Here is an 18077-nt window from a genome sequence, read left to right as displayed (position 1 = left end):
TATTTGCTTGTTTGTGATTTTTCTTATCCCTTCCTTCCCTTTACCTTTCATTTGTTTTTCAGTATCTTTCTATTTTCTCACTTCTGTTTTCTAACTGCATTTCATTTTGAGTTGATTGCTTGTGGCTACTACGTATGTGGGTGCTGGACTCCCATAAAAAGTAAAAAATAAAATAGTTTTGGTTAACTAGCTTTTATCCGTCCAAATAGCCGCACAGCTACTATGTTTGTATAGCATGAGAAGCCCAAGTAGAGGAAGTCGTAGTACTTTTCAAGCTTATCTGTACCTGTGCGAGTGCGAGGGGCAATACTAGATCAGGAAGACAGAGAATCATATTGTAGTAATTAGAGTAGGTAGCATTACAGGAAGAGGTATATGGCAATGTCATATCATGTACTGCGTACACATCATATAGATGGCAAAAGTAAACATGCTCAGAGCTATAACTAGTTGAACCAACCATTTAGCACGCTTTTTCATCAAGGGAGAAAACAATCAACAATTCCGTGACGGGTTTCAAATAAATTGAAATGGCGTAAATATAGGGCCTTCTTTCTTGCCTTTGAGAGAAACGGTAGGCTAAGAGTAGGCTAAGAGACTCCAGGAGGTCCTTGCTGGTCTGAGCCGGATTGAGGCGGCGCTCCTCCACCTTGGTACTGCGGGTATTGTTGTTGCTGTTGCTGTTGCTGCTGTTGCTGCTGAGCCAAAGCAGCATACCACATAGCCATGTAGTTCTCGTAGCCTCCATACATGGCGTACGGGTCTGTTCCGTCACCTACACCAGCCTGCATGCCCTGCTGTTGCTGTTGAGGTTGCTGCTGGGAGTTGGAGTCTTGAGAATATGGCTGCTGCTGCTGTTGGTATTGGGATTGCTGGCTGTAGGAATCATCACGTCTAGGTCCTTGCGAGCGGTTTTTCTAGTGCATTTTGTTAGTTGAAGTTGGATTGAATATTGGGTTTAGGCGGGCAAGGTATTGCATACCGCAGCTTCGACCTTGGCAAGTACCGCTTTCTTTGCAGCATCGATTGCAGTCTGGACGCCATAGAAAGTGACTTCTCTCTCAGGCTCTCGCGCAACAAGTGGCAATATGTTTATTTTACAGCCACTTAGGGTTTGTAGTTCTCTTATCGCTTCTCCTCCTATGGATATATGTCAGCTTTGCATGAATGTAATATAACAGTAGGAAACCGATGCATACCTTTACCAATAACCATGCCGACATATTCCTTAGGGATAAACATCTTATCGTTCAGTTTCTCACCTCCGCCACCATTCTCACCGCCCGAGCCTTGTCCTCTGGGTTCCCGCTGCCCTTGATTCCCGCTTGTTCTTGTGTCACTTTCTACAATGCCCAATATCAGTTCTTTGGCGCGCTGTATGGCTTGCTGGGATCCTGTCAAGGTAACCGGTCGTAGGCCATTGATGCTCTCTCCATCACGGGCAATATTGATGCGACATCCACTCCGCTCAGCAAGGTCTCTAACAGTCTCACCCGAGCGTCCGATGACAAGACCAACAGTCCGATCAGGAACCATAATCTTCGTGGTCTCAGAGCCATCCGCGTCAACAGGCCTTCCATCTTGACCAATTGGTCGACCGTCGTTTCGAGCCTGGTTATTTTCGCTCACGATACGGTCTATCTCCGCCTTGGCTTTGTCTCTTATTGACTTGGGACCAGATAATCTGCAGAGCCGAATGGTCTTGTTATGTTCTGCGCTGTCAAGGAACTGAACACGAGCACCTGTTTCGTTTTCGATCCGTCGAAGATTCTCTCCCTGACGTCCGATTATCAATCCAACGTGCTTGTTGTCTATTTCAATAGTCTCGTTGTTCTCGTCTGACACCGGCCCTCGGTTCCGTGGAGGAGGTGACCTATCACCACCAGCTCTGTAATGTCTGTTTGAAGGAGGCGAGTATGCGCCAGGTCTCGGGGAGGATGACCTTTCTCGCCCATATCCACGATCACCAGCGCCGCGCCTATCTGCACCTCGACGTTCGTCTCGATAGGGATTGTATCCGTCTCTAAACACATCTCGAGCAGTGGAATTACGCGGAGGTGTCCTGGACGGTGACCGCGAACGCCGATGAGACGATCGACCGGCGTCTCGAGTCTGTGCTGTACAAGGCTGTTAGCTATATCCTTTCAACTATATGAGGATAAGTTGACAAAGACTCACCTGGCGTAGGTTTATATGTGATGCCCTTCTCCGCAGCGATTCCTCGCGCCTTGGCAATCGCATCTGCTATACTTACTGAACCTGCATTGATAGAAGTTGCGCCGCCGATGTTCAAGCTGCCGGTGTTATCTGGCTGAGGTAGGGAGTATCCCCCAGTATTTGTAGAGGGAGGAGGAGCAGTTGATGGGGTAGCTCCGGTAGGGGAAGCATATTGCGCGCCAGCAGCAGGCCGAACGGCAGCTTAACGAAAAAGCGAAAAATTCGGACCCGGTTAGCAAGAATGATACAAAACGACGGCTCAGATTAAGCGCAATAAAGGAGAGAACCAAAGAAGGTGAAATAGACCGGGAAACAATGTACCTAGAGCTGCCAGTATCTGCGATATATTCTGTTGATCACCCATAGCTATTGCACTGCGATAGGCTGGAGCGTGGCGTTGGGAGATAGTTAAGGGTAGGAAGAGTTTTCCGTGTCAGACTTGTCGAGGACGGCCGACTTGGGCGTCACCGCGGGTAAAGTTGGTCTCAGGCCCCCTTAGGGTGAAGGCTGGAAGACTGAAGCTGGCGAGTTGCTGGGGCTTGTTCGTGGTTCTCATTGATTTTTTGCTGCCCTTCTGTGCTTCGCAGCGGCGGATGTTCTTTTTTGTTCTGCTTTTGCTCCGCGGCTGGCTCAAGCGCCAAGCTCGACTAAGTTAGCCGCGGCTGCAGTGAAGAGCAGGGACGGCGAGGAGCACTGGCGTGACGGGAGCAAGCAAACAGGATAGTTGGTGCTACGAAGTCGATGGTACGGTGAATCTAATGCTATGAGGGCTCTAGTGATATCCTACATGCGCAAAATAGGGACTGTGTATGCTGTAGCTACTGGATATACTTCTTGAGGCCGCGGAGCCGCTCCTTGGCCGTTTCCAGAACTTGGTCTGGCTTGCAGACAGCGAATCGGAGGTAGTCCTCGGCGATGTGGGCGTTGGCGTCAGTGTAGAACTCGGTGGGCGGGACGGCGGCGACGCCAACCTCCTTGATCAAGAACCAGGACAGTTTGAAATCGCGCGGCCGGCAGGCAACGTGAGGAGGGAACGGGTAGTCCTCTGGCATCTTGACGCTGGCCATGTTGGCCAGGACGAAGTAGCCACCCTCTGGATCGGAGTACTGTAATTGTATGTTAGCTTTGCTCGATGCTAATCGAGTATCAAACGCAGATACATACGGGAATTCCAAGCTCGTCAAATATCTCACAGAACCTCTCGACTTTACCACGCATCTCCTTTCGGCTTTCATCCCAAAATCCCATCTCATCGGCCTTTTCAAATCCAACGGCGGTTGCAAGCTGGAGAGGTGCAACACTGCTGTAGCAGATTCTGGTATGTGCGGCAGAGACATACTTGATAAGGTGCTCTTCACCAATGAGGTATCCAACTCGCCAGCCAGTGGCATAGAAGTTTTTACCTGCAGAGCCGACAGTGAGAGTTCGCTTGGACACCTCAGGGGAGAGTGTTGCCATGCGGGTGAAAGGAACGTAAAAGAGTCGATCATACACTTCATCAGAGAGGATGATGAGATTGTGCTTGACACAGAGATCGGCTACTTTCTCGAGTTCCTCGCGGGACATCACTTTGCCCACAGGGTTATGGCTGATATCGTTAGAATTTCCAAGTATTGCAGAAACAGAGCAACTAATTACTCACGGAGTATTGAGCACCTGTATGGCTGTTAGCAGAAGTAGCTACATTGTGGGCAGTAAAAACGTACAATCATCTTTGTCTTTTCGTTGATAGTCTTTTCCAGCTCGTCAAAATCAATAGTCCAGTTCGATGCAGAAGATGTCTTCTGAGCACCGTCCTTTGGAGGATGGAGTGGCACGTATCTGATTTTACCGCCTGGCATCTCAATGTTGCTTATATATCTATTAGATGAGTTAGCTTCAATGTATCGGTATGACTCCCTCAGGATGGACGTACTGATCAAAAAACGGTTCAAAGATGATCACTTCATCACCGGGTTCAATGAAGCCCATGAAAGCACTCAGCATTCCTAATTACAATGGTCAGTATGGATTGAAATACTAGTGATCAATTGGTAGGAATACCTTCATTGGCACCGCTAGTAACGACAATCTCGGTATTGGGATTGAGCTCCCTCCCAAAGAATGGGGAGTACGCATCGGCAATTGCCTTCTTGAGACGAGGGAGGCCCTAGATATCTCATTAGTTTTGTCGGTCATGCAGGAATTAACAAAAAGGAATGATCCCACCTTCGTGGGCGCATACTGGTTAGACTCCACGGTCTGCACCGCCTCCTTCGCGGCATCGATCACATACTGGGGAGGGTTATAACCACTAATGCATCAATAAGAAACTGCACAAGTACACCTACACCACGCACTCGGCGACATAAGACAATATACTTACAAGAACCCTTGCCCCATGTTCACGATTGGCTGAACCGGTGATGCAGCTGCGGCTTCATTGACAATTGACCTGTTGACGCAGTGTAAGTCCCAGAATATCAAACACTACTAGGCTAACTACGTCCGAAAGGAATAACCCACCAAACATCCTGTCTCTGACCGGCGACCCTCCTAGCCGGCTTGAAAGGCTCGTTGCTTGCGGCCGTTGAAGACATGGCGGCTTGATACTTTGGCGGGGCAGTCTTATACGGCAGAGGTCTGTTTAGTCCCGAACACACCGCCGGACGGTGAAGAGGTGTAATTCTTCTTAAAAATGCGCAACGAGCAAGCATGGGCAATGGCCGATACCGTCGTGGTAGCAGAGCATGCAACTAGGCCGGCAGCGTCCTCCCTCTTGCGTGTTGACGGTCGAAGAAGACGAAGTTGAGGCTCGTTGAGGGCGTGGAGCGTGCCAAGACCGCGGCTATTTCGGCAGTTGATATGCTTATATTGCGCCTTGTGCTATAGCTTTTAAATTAATGAAAGATAATATTTATTCTTCTTGACTGGAAAACAATAGTTACATCGTCATAGCAGCTCATCTTCAGGCATGTAGGTTCTGTCCTAAGATCCTGATTTCTGAGCCCACCAAGTAGGATATCTCTCTAACCACGGCTAGCTCGCGAGTATGCAACCACCTCTACTCCCTAAGAGAAGGCCAAATACTCTTGAAGACACCATGATATAACCGAGCGTGGACATGGTTGTGGAGGATAAGAAAACTGGGCCTACCCTGACTATCCAGTGGCTGCAAGCATTGAAAAATCCTCTTGCTGTGCTGCTGCTCCCATACCCTGCTTCAAATACTATCTCGAATTGTGCGGCCATGCATCTTCTCAGGGTGTTTCGGATCCACCAACTTGTCGGCTCGGAGATTTATTGCAGCAATTTGGTCATTGCACTTATCAACATTGGAGGTATATTCTTCGGCGTGGTTGTTCGAACCGCGGTGATAGTGAGCTTGAGAAAAAGCTATAAATATTGACCTCCAGGTCTCTTCACACCGTCGAGCATATATTAACTGGCCAGCCAGGTTCAAATACATAACTAGTTAACTAGTTAGGGCCTCTCAGGATTTATTTTTGTTTGACACTTCTCACCACAACCACCCAACCCACGCTGTCTTCTTCTCACTAGATGCGACCTGGCGTGTTCACACAAGGCAGTGACATCGAGATATCTTGAATATGGCGCCCACTTTATATCTTGGCCGGGCTTTGAAGAGCCGAACTGGCCTTTACACTATTACAAAACAGCTCCAGGACTGTGTTTGGCTTGCGACGTATTTCAGCGCCCTGCATATACTGTGTTAAAGCATTATCATATTATCATACTAACTGCTGCAGAAACGAGCATCACCAGAAAGTTATCGCAAAGAGCGTCCATCATTTTCGATTGCAGAATGAACGAGATGTTCTGCTTCGCTTCCAACACCGAACACCATCTATTCGCCCACTCATCGAAGCGCTTGAAGACTCCGATACTCCTCCTACACTCATATTAAAATATCTTGATGATGATGTTCTCAACGCCTCCGACAAACAAAGGCTTACTGCTCCAGAGGTAAAGTTTGCCGCGAAAAAGGTGCTAGGAGCACTTGCGGTCTTGCATGATGAGGGATTCATACACACTGGTGGGACGAGTCTGCCTCTATTCCCCTCTGCTAAGACTATATTAATATGAAGGAGTGCGCTATAGATGTTAAACCCAGCAACGTATTAGTGAACTATGGTCAAGGCGAATCTCTATTTACTGATGTTCAGTTGGCAGATTTTGGGAGCACTGTTCACGAGAACTCTATTCATGCCCAACGTGGTGACCCTATCGGCACTCCTATTTTCAGGAGCCCTGAAGCACAACTTGAAATGAAATGGGGTACTGCAACGGACATTTGGTCGTTTGGTGCAATGGCAAGTGTTTATCTGATATCGACGAGCTGAGATCGAAATATTAACCTCGACTCGACAGATTATCAGTCTCATATACGGTGAAGGCTTCCATATTTTCAAGCCAGATGTCCCTCCAGGTCATGATGAATACGATGTCAAAATCCTCCTGAAACACCATAGATTCTTTGGTCCGTTTCCAGAGTCATACGAAGAAATTGCGGATCAACAAAGATTGGGTGTTCTTACGTGGGTTATGCAAAACAGTCCTGCCGAGACCCTAAGACCATTCCATCTTACAACCAGCAAGGAAATTTGTCAAGACGATAAGGAATTCGTGCTAAAGATAATGCGGCTGGACCCTCGGGACAGGCCGTCGGCGCGACAGCTCTTGGAAGATCAGTGGCTTCATCAGTCTTAAATTCAGTTTCCATGAACGTTAAACTCGGTGACAGAATTTGTGGATTCAGCTAATTCAAAGCAGACAGCCGAAAAGGAAAATGGTGGAGATATACGTGAATTTTTCGAGTCAGTGGATGTTTATATACTTATATACCCCCTCCTACATTCTTTCCCCCTCCTCGAGGATGTGGTTGACGCCATATCTGTCTCACTGTCGCTGTCCGTCGATAACAGCCATCGAACGAAGGCCTGAAGTGGAGCATGCATGCTGCTGAATAGTTAAGCTAAGAAACAGCATCAATTCCACACGCAGCCAATCTTAGTCCCGACCGTGAAAGTATTAACTAGTAGAAGTAGAATAAAAAAAGAGGTAGCTAACTAGTTATAGAAGAAGTAAATCCAGGTCGGTAAATGTAAAGATTTACGAACATATTATTTTACTATATTAGCGGGATAGGGGGGTAATGAAAATTAATTTTGACCCGATGGTCCATTCAGTCCGCCGTAGTTAATCAGAGGGCTATAACGACTCCGTTATTAGTTAACTATGCTTTAAAACGAAAGCAAGCTTTTGCAACTTCAATTCACCAAAGACATTGGCAGCTCAACAGCGATGAGATGACGACGACTAGCACGCCTTGATAACCTCTGATTGCCGCTTTGGTAGAGAAGCCTCTGCCTCGACTCCGTACTAGTTATCTCGAACCAGTCACAAAATGGTCAATGGAAGACGCACTTGTTCCGGCGATTGGAGATCTAAAGTCACAAAAGTCACCAACTTTGCAGCAATAATAACTAACTAACTAACTAGTTAACTAGCCAAGAAGCTGATGGTCGATCAAAAGCCTAGGTTTCATCGATTTTCCAGAAATAAAAGCGTCGATTCAAAGGATACCGTCCAATATCTCAAGAAGAGTCCAGACCCGCAAAGAAAAGCTATTCAAAGCAGAGAACGGCCAAGCTCCAAGCCTCGTCTCGGAGCTCAAGGCCACCAAGGGGGCCGCTAGTATTTACAAAAGACTCAAGGACAACAGGCGATAGCTATGGGACCCAGCTGTCCAATCTGCTCTAAGCCCGTCAACGCAAGCAAAATCAACGAGCACATTGACTCAGGGTGTGAGGATTTTGTTGATTCCCCCCAGAGCAGCCAGAATTTAGCTGGAGATGGCGCGTCACAGTTTCAGGCCAGCCCATCCAGCTCCATACCCAGTTTCTTCCAACCAGCAAGCTCCAGGAAAGCGGCTGCGGTGCAAAAGCTGACGGAACGGCCCAACGGCGCAGCTCAGACACAGCCGTCCAAGGCCAGCACGGGCAAAAGACTCTTTTCTCAGGAGGAGCCTGGAACACCGACGCCTGGAGCTGGTTCTCTGAGGGTCCCCGTTTCGCCAGCACCCCTTCACGATAGTGGTAGTGATCATTCGGCCAAGAGAGTCAAATCATCAAATGCATTGCAAAAATCAGCACCGTTGGCAGAACGGATGCGGCCAAGAACACTTGATGAAATGTGTGGACAGGAGCTAGTTGGGGAAAATGGGGTGTTGCGTGGTCTTATCGAGAGAGACAGGGTTCCTAGTATGATCCTTTGGGGCAGTGCAGGAACGGGGAAAACTACGCTTGCAAGAGTGATTGCTTCCATGGTGGGGAGCAGATTCGTGGAGATCAACAGTACGAGTTCTGGAGTGGCTGAGTGCAAGAAGCTATTTGCAGAGGCAAAGAATGAGCTGAGCCTGACGGGGAGGAAGACGATCATATTCTGTGACGAGATTCACCGGTTTTCAAAATCTCAACAAGACGTATTTCTTGGGCCTGTCGAAAGCGGGCAAGTAACATTGATTGGAGCTACGACTGAAAACCCATCTTTCAAGGTCCAGAATGCATTGCTATCACGGTGTCGAACTTTTACTTTGGCTAAGCTTACGGAAGAGAATATCTGCGCCATACTCAATCGTGCATTGAGACTTGAGGGACCCAATTACTCGCCGTCTGCACTGGTTGACGATGAGTTGATTAAGTACCTTGCTGCTTTTGCTGATGGTGATGCTAGGACTGCCTTGAACCTCTTGGAGTTAGCAATGGACCTGTCACAGAGAGAAAACATGACAAAAGACGAGCTCAAGAAGTCCCTTACACGGACACTGGTTTATGACCGAGCAGGTGACCAGCACTACGATACCATATCTGCCTTTCACAAATCAATCCGTGGAAGTGACCCTGATGCATCTCTGTACTATCTAGCTAGGATGATTCAATCAGGTGAAGATCCGCTGTATATAGCTCGTCGCCTGATAGTGGTTGCATCCGAGGATGTTGGCTTAGCAGACAACACCATGCTATCCCTGGCTACAGCAGCTTATACTGCCGTTGAGAAGATAGGCCTTCCTGAAGCACGAATCAACCTTGCTCATGCTACCGTTGCCCTAGCTCTGGCTCCCAAAAGTACCAGGGCTTACAGGGGCCTAGCTAACGCAATGGCGAGCTTGGAAGAACCAGGAATAGCAGGTCTGCCTATCCCAATCCATCTACGAAATGCTCCAACAAGGCTGATGAAGGAAATCGGTTATGGCAAGGAGTATAAGTATAACCCTGACTACAAAGATGGAAAAGTAGTGCAGGACTATCTTCCTGACAAGCTAATTGGAAGGAATTTCCTGGAAGACCTTGATCTTGGGACTAAGGTCGATCCTGCCCTTGATTCATGAATGCCATTGTTGTTTTGATCCCATTCATGGATCAGCCAACGACGTCATCATCCCCGTTTTCCCTTCCCCTGGCCCAAGGTTCCGGACAATGACATACCAAGGGAACGGTCTCAAGTATTACATGAGTCCGTGATGCTATTGGAATGACGGAAAGTCCAGCCTGATGAGAGCTTTCCTTAGAGACCACGCTGTCACTTCCAAGAGCAGCAGATACGGTTGACGGCCTCTTCCACAGCCTAATATCTTTCTTGGTGATCCCCTTGCCGTGGGAACTTCCGGTGTCTGCGATGTGAGTCAGGTAGCTGGTCAAGGCTAGCGGAATTGGGACGGTAGTCTAGATTGAGAGAGGGACGCTATATAATACGGGGAGTACATCCTCGCTAATAAGACATAACATTCATCCACTTTAGAGACTCAAATATAGAATATCTAGCTGACCCTTTGCATGGCCTTCCTCTCCTCCTAAATCAACACAGCTAAATAGTTGCTTAGTCATCCGCGTCGCGTCCGCGAAACTTCAACATCCAACACGAAAAAGAAAAGCGACGACGACGACGACGACGACGAGGAGAATCAAGAAGAACAACAAGCAGACCAGGCGAACGAGCATCCAGGGACGTCAAGTCGACAAGTCTTCTGCCATACTCGAGTCCGCGCAGCTCCGACTTTACCCAGACCCCATCTCCATGAGGCACTCCGCGCCCTAGTCGTAAAGCCATCGCACCGAATCCACTTCATACATAACAGCCCAGCCCCCAGAATTAATTCCGGCCGTTTAGCACTTAATTCCCAGCTCGAGACACGAACAAGCCCAGGAACCACGGGCACATCATGGCCTCCTCTTCACATCCTTCATTTGCTCCTCGCTCCGTATATGCCAACGCAGGAAAGCTCTCAGACAGACCACTCAACACCAACAACCCTCTGCCGTTTGGGTCCTCGGTGCTATCTCGGCGTGATCGCGGCGACTTTGGAGACACAGCTGGCAAATCCCAGGGCCTTCAGGCAGGCGCACCTCCAGCACACTCGCAGATCCAGGGACAAGGCCAGCTTCAAGGAGGCGGCGTGATGGGGGGCGTTGGACCGAATGCCGGAAATAACAACGTTAACAATAACGTGAATAACCCATTAAACGACCTTTCCGAGGAGCAGCGGGAGGAAATCAACGAGGCGGTAAGTTATCTCACCCGGACCAGCTAGTCAGGGCCTACTCTTGCTAACGTGCTACAGTTCACTCTCTTCGACCTCGACCGGGACCGTCACCTCGACTACCATGAGCTCCGTGTTGCGTTCCGCGCACTTGGCTTCACGCTATCAAAGCCAGACCTTATCTCTCTCCTAACAACATACGGTGTACCTCGAACACCCAGCCCGGCCCAGCAACAGCAACAGTCAAGACAGCAGCAGCCTCCACCGCATCCCTCGTCACTATTAATGCCCCTCTCTTCATTCCAGACTATAACGGCCCGTAAGATACTAGAACGAGACCCTCGAGAGGAGATATTACGAGCTTTTGAGCTATTCGATGAAGGAGGGAAAGGGTATATTGACCTCGAGGACTTGAGGCGCGTGGCTCGTGAGTTGGGCGAGACAGGCCTGGAAGAGGACGAACTTAGAGCTATGATTGAAGAATTCGATTTGGAGGGTGTTGGCGGTGTGACCAGGGAAGGCTTCGTTGGTATATGTTTACAGTGATATTTTGGTAGAGGTGTTTTTTTTTGTTGCCGTTGTCAATGTTGCTATCTTCCGTTTTTGGTTGTCTTTTTGTTCTGCTTTTACGTTATGGCGCAGGGGGGAAAAGCCGGTTCGAATTATAGTTTTGTTCGTGCATGGAGTTGGATCTCTATGGACAGTATATGTAGCTGATGCAAAGGTGACACTCGTTGTGCCTTGTAGCAAATGCCTAATATTTTCTTGTCTAACTTATTTATAGCTGTGTATGAAAGGTCAAAGTATGATATTGGTAAATCAGCTGTATATACGGAGGTGATTTCTTCCCTCGTTGAATGTACATTCACTGCGAAAGTAAACGATGAATCCTCCGCTGAACGCCGATTGTAAGTGTGATCGTTAATCATCAGATGGGATCAGGATGCTAGGAAGAAATCAATATAAGTGACCAGGTTGCAGAGATATGCTCTCGACACTTTGGCACCTATATGAACATCTTCCGCTAACGATCACTCACGCCCATGCATTCTAAAACAAGAGGGGAACGGAGAAAGGAATAAAAAAAAAAAAAATGCTGTATAAAACATAGGCAGAAGCAAGAAGTGGATGAAGAAGATGGCTAAATCACGGGTATATTCTTAAGCATATCGTGTCGGTGGCATATGTCCTGGATATGCAGGTGGAGGAGCATTGATAGGCGGAGGAATGTTGTTATATGGAGGGTGACCGCCCGGCGACGATTGCTGAGCATTCGGAGGGGCCCCATTCCATCCGTTGTAAGCTGGAGCCATCGGGCGCATGTTGATTGGCGGCATCTTCCTGTTTCTAGGTCTCTGTCTTCTAGATCGTCCACAGATACAGGAAGCGATGGCTAGGAGAAGTAGACAGCCTGCACCGACTGCTACGCCGATGACAATGGGTTTATGGCGGCTGACCCAATCAGATACCTCGTTGCCGAATGTGCTGCCGCTACATTGGCCCTGTAACACAGTTAGTACGCATGTTTAGGTATAACTTGAAGATATATAGGGGAAATAGAACTACTTACGTTCTTGCATGTGCCACCCCCTCCACAAGGGGTGCCGTCGAGGAAAGTGAGGCTACCTTCGTACCGCACATTGGGTCTATCTGGATCTTTGCAAGCTACCTCGCAGCCATAAGAATCAAAAGCCACTGTCCTGGAGCCAGCAACTTGGTTGCCTAGATGCATTTGGCACTGTAAATCTCGGCTGGTGCATTGGCCACTGGCACACTGCAAATCGGTGCCGCATGTCCCTCCATCCTTGGAATGTATATCATGGGGACAATCACCGGAATTTCCGGAACATTTTTCTTCGGGATCACAGGGACCGCTGCTTGTGCGGCAGATGGTCGAGCTGGACGCAAACTTGCACCCTTTACAGCATTCTTCGTTCGCGTCATCGCACTGAGACCCGGAAGTATATTTGCAGGTCTTGGGATCACAACAAGTGTTGCCTTTGCAGCTCTCTTCGTCACCACAGTCACAGTCTTCACCATCTTCGACAATGCCATTGCCGCACTGCTGGCCTGAGATAGTATCAACACCGCGGTTTGTGGTTAGGCAGTTGGTTAGGATGGTACGTCTTGCCATTCGGGAGCATATCTGGCCTATTGAACAGGGAGAGAAGTTGGTGATCTGGCTTCCAGATGTTGGGTTCATCATGAACCTGCCGCGTGCATCACACGTGGATGCAGTTGCAGGGCAGCATCTGGAGTTGTCTGGATTCGCCGGATTCTGGCAGAGCATACTATCACAGTCATGGACTGCTCCGAATATGTGGCCAGCTTCGTGGCTATTGACAAGTTAGCGTATACAGTATTAATACGGAAGATAGGCATCTACTTACGCAAAGACTTGCCAGGTGTTATCCGTCTTGGAGACGACGTTAGCACCAGCTACAGCCTGAGAACTGGAGTTTCGACTATCTGGGTTTCCCTGAACACCCTTGACGCATAGCTGGGCAGCCCACGCTAGCCCAACTTGATTCTCAGTAGTGCAGTCCGTCATCAGAGTCCAGAATGCAAAGTCATCCGTCTTCTTTCCACGCCAGGCAGAGAATGTATTTAGTCTGTCTGCTAGAGTAAAGGAGCCGCCACCAGCACGGTCATCACACTGCTGGTTGAAGGGAGTTGCGGACGATGCGGTTGCTGGGCAGTTCTTGGGCAAGATGTTGATTTCTCCGAGAGTAAGGGATATGTTAAATGAATGCTCGTACACAACGGAGGCAGCATTAACGACTGAGATGATGTCGGCTCTCGCATCCATCTCCGAGGCAAATGTGTTGGTATATGTGCAGTCCGCAACCACACCTATCAAGGCAACTTTTCGGGTATTGGGGCAGCCGCTTGTACTTCCAATGGTTTCCTTTAGATCTCGAGATCCAGGGACGACACCGCCTGTGTCAGTCATCTGGCGTTTCCCTATGCTGGTCATGAAATAGTTCCATATACTAGTGTTGTTTTCCTCCGGCAGAGGAGGGAACATAAAGTTGGAATTAGAGTCGTATGCGAGAGTATCTGCATCGCAAGAGGGCGAAGACATGATCGAACGCTCGACGTTCCCCGTGCTTTGGGTCTGTGCTATATCTGACCCTCGGAAAAGAAGCATATATTCGCCAGGGGTGTTGTCCAAGGGCGGATCCTGCTGGTGCCGTTTGCGTACATATTTCGACTTTGCGATGACCTGGTGATGGTCATGCATGACGGTAAAGACGCCTTCGAACAGAGGATCCTCTCCGTCTCTGTGCATAATGATTCGAGCCCATCCAACCCGCTCCCAGACCCCTGATTTTGCTTGTGTCCAGGCCCATCCTTTAAACACACTGTGATCCCTCCGTTCTATCCGTTCTATCCGGTCAACATTCCCCTCTGTGTCAAGAAAAGTCACTCGCGCATTGTGGGAGAGAACATCATGATTCGGTTCCAGTTGAAGTTTTATCCGGTTTCTCCTGGGATAAAGATCGAAAGTGAGGTCGAAATGCGAATGGGCATGAACACGGCGAGATGGCGTATGTATGACTGGCCGCTCAACACGGGAGATATTGTTCAGTTTGTCTCTTGCATGAGACCGAGCTGCGTGCAACTACCAGTCAGCAGTGTTTCCATCAAGAGGGGGGGGGAGGGAGAAAAAGAGACAAAGGGAATCAGTACCATCAACATGCTGAAAGAGCGAGGCTGCCGTAGCTATCACAGCAAGCAGACAGCTAAAAGCTTTCATTCCCAACCGCTATCGAGACTCAGGGCCTCTTGCTCATGTATTGTTTATGCGTTATACCGGCCTGCTCAACGAGTGCGAAGGAATTAAGAAAGAAAGAAATAAATAAAAATTAAAATAAATAAATATTGGTCTCTGATAACTCCGGAGATGATGACGCGTTAGTCCTAATAATAGCGAGATCGTGATATAGGACCAGCGGCAGAGAAAGATGCAGATGGAAGATGGTACTCCGTTTGTACCCCTTGGTGAGAACGGACGATGTTGCGGTAGAAGTACTCCGTAGGGCGTCTCCCCCCCAAGGTCGGCGAGCGAGCGGCAGCGACAGGATGAGGAATATGACAAGAAGGAGAATAAGAAGACGTCCCTCGTTCAGCCGCCCATCAGCCCCAGAGCCAGCAGCAGCCAAGTTGTCAAGACGCGCAAACGAGCTGTTGGTTGATGGATGTCTGGCCGTCCGTTTGCCTGGCGATGACGAAGAAAAAGAAGCGCTGACAGAACAAGAGCAAGCCCCCAGCCTCCTCCGGACGAGCCCGACCAAGACAAGAGCTCGACGAGACACGAGACAAGAAGAAGCCGACGGCTGCGAGCGAACGACGAGGCAGGCCGGGTGTTCGATGGTTGACGGTGTTCCTGGTAGCGATGGAATCACTGAGGCGCAGCTCGCTCTCTTCTGCCCTGGACCCTCCAGTGAGATGCGCGTCCTCCTCCTTCTGATGTGGCACCGCATGGCGTCCACACCCTCCTCTCTTGCTCTCCTGCTCTCTCATGCACAAGAAAAGACGACGGCTAAAAAGCAATTATGCGGGCTTTGGACGCTGAATCGATTATTGTCAACATGCGAGACGGACACCCGACGGCGGTGCTTGTGCTGGAGATACACAGATAATGCTTGCTTGCATGCCATGACATGCCATGACGGTGGCTGGTGTTGGTTGTTGACTGATGCCGGCTGGTCAAGCCCGGGTTCCTGGACCAGCGACCAGCATCTCGCCTGCGTCTTACATCCTGGCTGGCGGTTCAGCCTAGCTAACTAACCACAGACGAGACGAGAGGACGAAGAATCAAAAGCCCGCCGTTGAGGCTCAGAGGGAGGGTTTGGTTACGAGGATTCCAGCGCAGTCAGTTCACGGCGGCCAGCCTTGTTCTTCGCTAACTAACTAATTGACGGACGAAAGGCTGGCTAGAGACATAGTATTAAGCCTCGCCTCTTCTCTCTTGGCTGTCGTGACGGTGTTTTCTAACCGATATCGAGTCTACGGCGCTGGTTATACGCATGGCTTGTTCCAGTTGGTAGCCACCGTATATCAAAGCGGATGGCACATAGACGGACCATGCAAGTTTGTATTTACAGGGACCACTGAGAAAAGAGCTGATAGAGCCTTGGGATTCATCAATGCCGTGTTTCAACGGTATATTTAATTCAGGTCAAAAAATATGGCCCAGAGAAGAAGATATTGTTGAAATGAGACAGACTTGTATTGCCGGCTCTTTGAACCATATAACCTCGCTAACTAGATTATTCTATATCATATCGTAGAGTCATCCTTAATCAGTAATTGAATGATACGTCTCATGGGCCTGCAGTGCAAAGTTGGGTATAGAAGCACCGCATACATGGCATTCGCTACAAGACGTCCCCGTATCCATCACAGAATCCCCATCGTCCTCCCATATCTCATCAGCTGCCGGCTCCTCCAACTCCTGTCCGTCTTGCATGCCGGCCCCCTCATGACAGGCAGTATCAACATCCGTGTCATGAATCCTCCATTCCCGAAGGACTTGATTCTGCGATTTGAACATCTTCTCTATGTCTCGACCAGCGCTGTTCTTCGTTGACCCTGCACTATCCACCATATTGGTCACAGCAACATTCATCAAACTGATGCGCCAGCCCGACTTCTCGGGGTGGAGTTTCTTGAAGGTCGGTACGAGACTTTCATGGACCAGGCGTTCAGCTATGGCGTTCACATCCTCGTGGAAGGAGAAGATAAATTGTGGTACTGGGCAAGACCTGGAGATGCGGTTATTATATAGAGACTGGGCCTGATTTGTGCTGCTAGGAGGGACCCGAGACCGTGTAGATAGCCGCAGCGTTCGTGGATGTGCTAGCCATCGTCGTTTTCTCTCTGGCAGCGCAGAAACATGATCCTTTGCGTTGTCCTCTTCATCATGGTCTGTTAGGTCAGTGTGCATCCGTCGTATCAAGCTACTTGCCAGTGGAAGCATTTCTTTCTTCACAGCATCCAGTGTGTCCAGCTGACGGAATGAATCTTCAATGCTAATCTGCGTGGGGACCATACGAGCTGCTGCAACTTCACTAAGGTCAACACCATTAATCAACTCCCATATTTTACTTCCAATGTCCTTTGGCCATCCTCCACCTGATAGTATCTTATCCAGCATCAGAGGACCCATGCCAGGAAAGGTTCGTACAGCACCAACAGTCACTTTGTCATCCTCCCTCAGCTCTCTGTACAGCTCCAAGTCATTTTCACGGCCAAGTACTACCGCTCTTATGCGGCTAGCGATTTTGAATCCAATGCCTGGGACTTTACCTATTTCATGGCCATCCATAAACTGAGTGATATAATTATCACTCTGATCTGCATCATCCAAAAAGGGCGGTATAAGTGTTGTTTGGTTCCTTGGTTTGTGGACGTTACCAGCTAACTTTGAGAGAAGCTTGGAAGTAGATATCCCAACTGTGCTAGTATAGCCATGTTTCTCCTCTAGTTGTCTCCGTATATAATTGGCCAGATGCGAGGCGAGAATTAATCTCTGTCCAAGATCTGAAGGCGATGACCCGCGCGACGGCTGTAACTTGTCATCCAACGGAGGATATGTTGGGCCACAATATACCGTTGGATCATACTCAAAGCCAACAGTAAAGTCATCCTTATCCAGCAGGAAGAAAGAATTCTTGACATTAGGCGCTAGCCACTGGAGATTGTATTCTATCATCGAGGTGACATCCAGAAACACCTCATCAAACCCCAGTCTTTCGGCTTGATCACCCCAGATGAGTGATTTCAGGAAGGAGTAGAGACCCTTGGACACATCACGGAACTTAGTCAAGTCCTCGCCAAGTACAACGACAACCTCAGGACATATCCTTTTGGCATCCTTGATAAGTTGTAGTTTCCGCAACCCTCTCCGCCGCGCTTCATAGTTGCAGGTCACTACAATCTGCTTCTGTTGCACAGCTAGCGGTAGAGTCTTGAGAGCGGGATTTTCTGCTTCAAAGACTGAGGCATAGAAACAATCGTAGTCCTAGGTTCAATGCGTTAACAAGCGGTCAAGGTTGTCCGGGAACGGGAATATAAAATCTCCACGGGAAAGATTCATGTCTCGGAAAAAGGAGGAACAAATAGGGAATGCTGGAATGAATTTGCGTCTGCTGGGTATAAGAGGATATGCAGATATAAGGTCCACCGGGAGGCATGATAGAAAAGTCTTGTTCTCACTACCCGGCAACCTCTTGCAGCAATGCAGAGTTATGGGGAGTAATACACAGTTGTGACACCTCCTTTTCCTTGGCCAAGGTGATGAATAGACGTAAAC

General features: G+C 48.8%; 7 protein-coding genes across 7 annotated transcripts; 3 read left to right on the top strand and 4 right to left on the bottom strand.

The window, feature by feature from the left end:
- Nucleotides 1-590: 590 nt before the first annotated feature.
- Nucleotides 591-2581, bottom strand: TRV_04969 (uncharacterized protein; the record flags this gene model as incomplete). The annotated part of the gene is made up of 5 exons (XM_003020847.1): nucleotides 591-917; nucleotides 983-1140; nucleotides 1200-2117; nucleotides 2179-2418; nucleotides 2539-2581. The coding sequence occupies 5 exons, from the start codon at nucleotides 2579-2581 to the stop codon at nucleotides 591-593; spliced, it is 1686 nt and encodes a 561-aa protein (XP_003020893.1).
- Nucleotides 2582-3035: 454 nt separating this feature from the next.
- TRV_04968 (aminotransferase, putative) lies at nucleotides 3036-4203 on the bottom strand (the record flags this gene model as incomplete). Its single annotated transcript, XM_003020846.1, has 5 exons — nucleotides 3036-3323; nucleotides 3382-3805; nucleotides 3860-3897; nucleotides 3924-4077; nucleotides 4133-4203. 5 exons carry the CDS (start codon nucleotides 4201-4203, stop codon nucleotides 3036-3038), a joined length of 975 nt encoding a protein of 324 aa, XP_003020892.1.
- Nucleotides 4204-7951: 3748 nt separating this feature from the next.
- TRV_04967 (uncharacterized protein) lies at nucleotides 7952-9607 on the top strand (the record flags this gene model as incomplete). The annotated part of the gene is made up of 1 exon (XM_003020845.1): nucleotides 7952-9607. One exon carries the CDS (start codon nucleotides 7952-7954, stop codon nucleotides 9605-9607), a length of 1656 nt encoding a protein of 551 aa, XP_003020891.1.
- Nucleotides 9608-10438: 831 nt separating this feature from the next.
- On the top strand, nucleotides 10439-11302 carry TRV_04966 (uncharacterized protein; the record flags this gene model as incomplete). Its single annotated transcript, XM_003020844.1, has 2 exons — nucleotides 10439-10780; nucleotides 10838-11302. The coding sequence occupies 2 exons, from the start codon at nucleotides 10439-10441 to the stop codon at nucleotides 11300-11302; spliced, it is 807 nt and encodes a 268-aa protein (XP_003020890.1).
- Nucleotides 11303-11916: 614 nt separating this feature from the next.
- TRV_04965 (ADAM family of metalloprotease ADM-A) lies at nucleotides 11917-14048 on the bottom strand (the record flags this gene model as incomplete). The annotated part of the gene is made up of 3 exons (XM_003020843.1): nucleotides 11917-12258; nucleotides 12327-13092; nucleotides 13147-14048. The coding sequence occupies 3 exons, from the start codon at nucleotides 14046-14048 to the stop codon at nucleotides 11917-11919; spliced, it is 2010 nt and encodes a 669-aa protein (XP_003020889.1).
- A 794-nt stretch (nucleotides 14049-14842) lies between these two features.
- TRV_04964 (uncharacterized protein) lies at nucleotides 14843-15550 on the top strand (the record flags this gene model as incomplete). The annotated part of the gene is made up of 1 exon (XM_003020842.1): nucleotides 14843-15550. The coding sequence occupies one exon, from the start codon at nucleotides 14843-14845 to the stop codon at nucleotides 15548-15550; it is 708 nt and encodes a 235-aa protein (XP_003020888.1).
- A 511-nt stretch (nucleotides 15551-16061) lies between these two features.
- Nucleotides 16062-17786, bottom strand: TRV_04963 (uncharacterized protein; the record flags this gene model as incomplete). The annotated part of the gene is made up of 1 exon (XM_003020841.1): nucleotides 16062-17786. A coding segment is annotated over one exon (1725 nt), but the record flags the coding sequence as incomplete, so codon positions are not given.
- Between the last annotated feature and the right edge of the window lie 291 nt (nucleotides 17787-18077).

Source organism: Trichophyton verrucosum, assembly GCF_000151505.1.
Source record: "Trichophyton verrucosum HKI 0517 chromosome Unknown contig00379_1.f1.exp, whole genome shotgun sequence".
Taxonomy (NCBI): Eukaryota; Fungi; Ascomycota; class Eurotiomycetes; order Onygenales; family Arthrodermataceae; genus Trichophyton; species Trichophyton verrucosum.
This window is presented reverse-complemented; position numbering and strand designations above follow the sequence as displayed.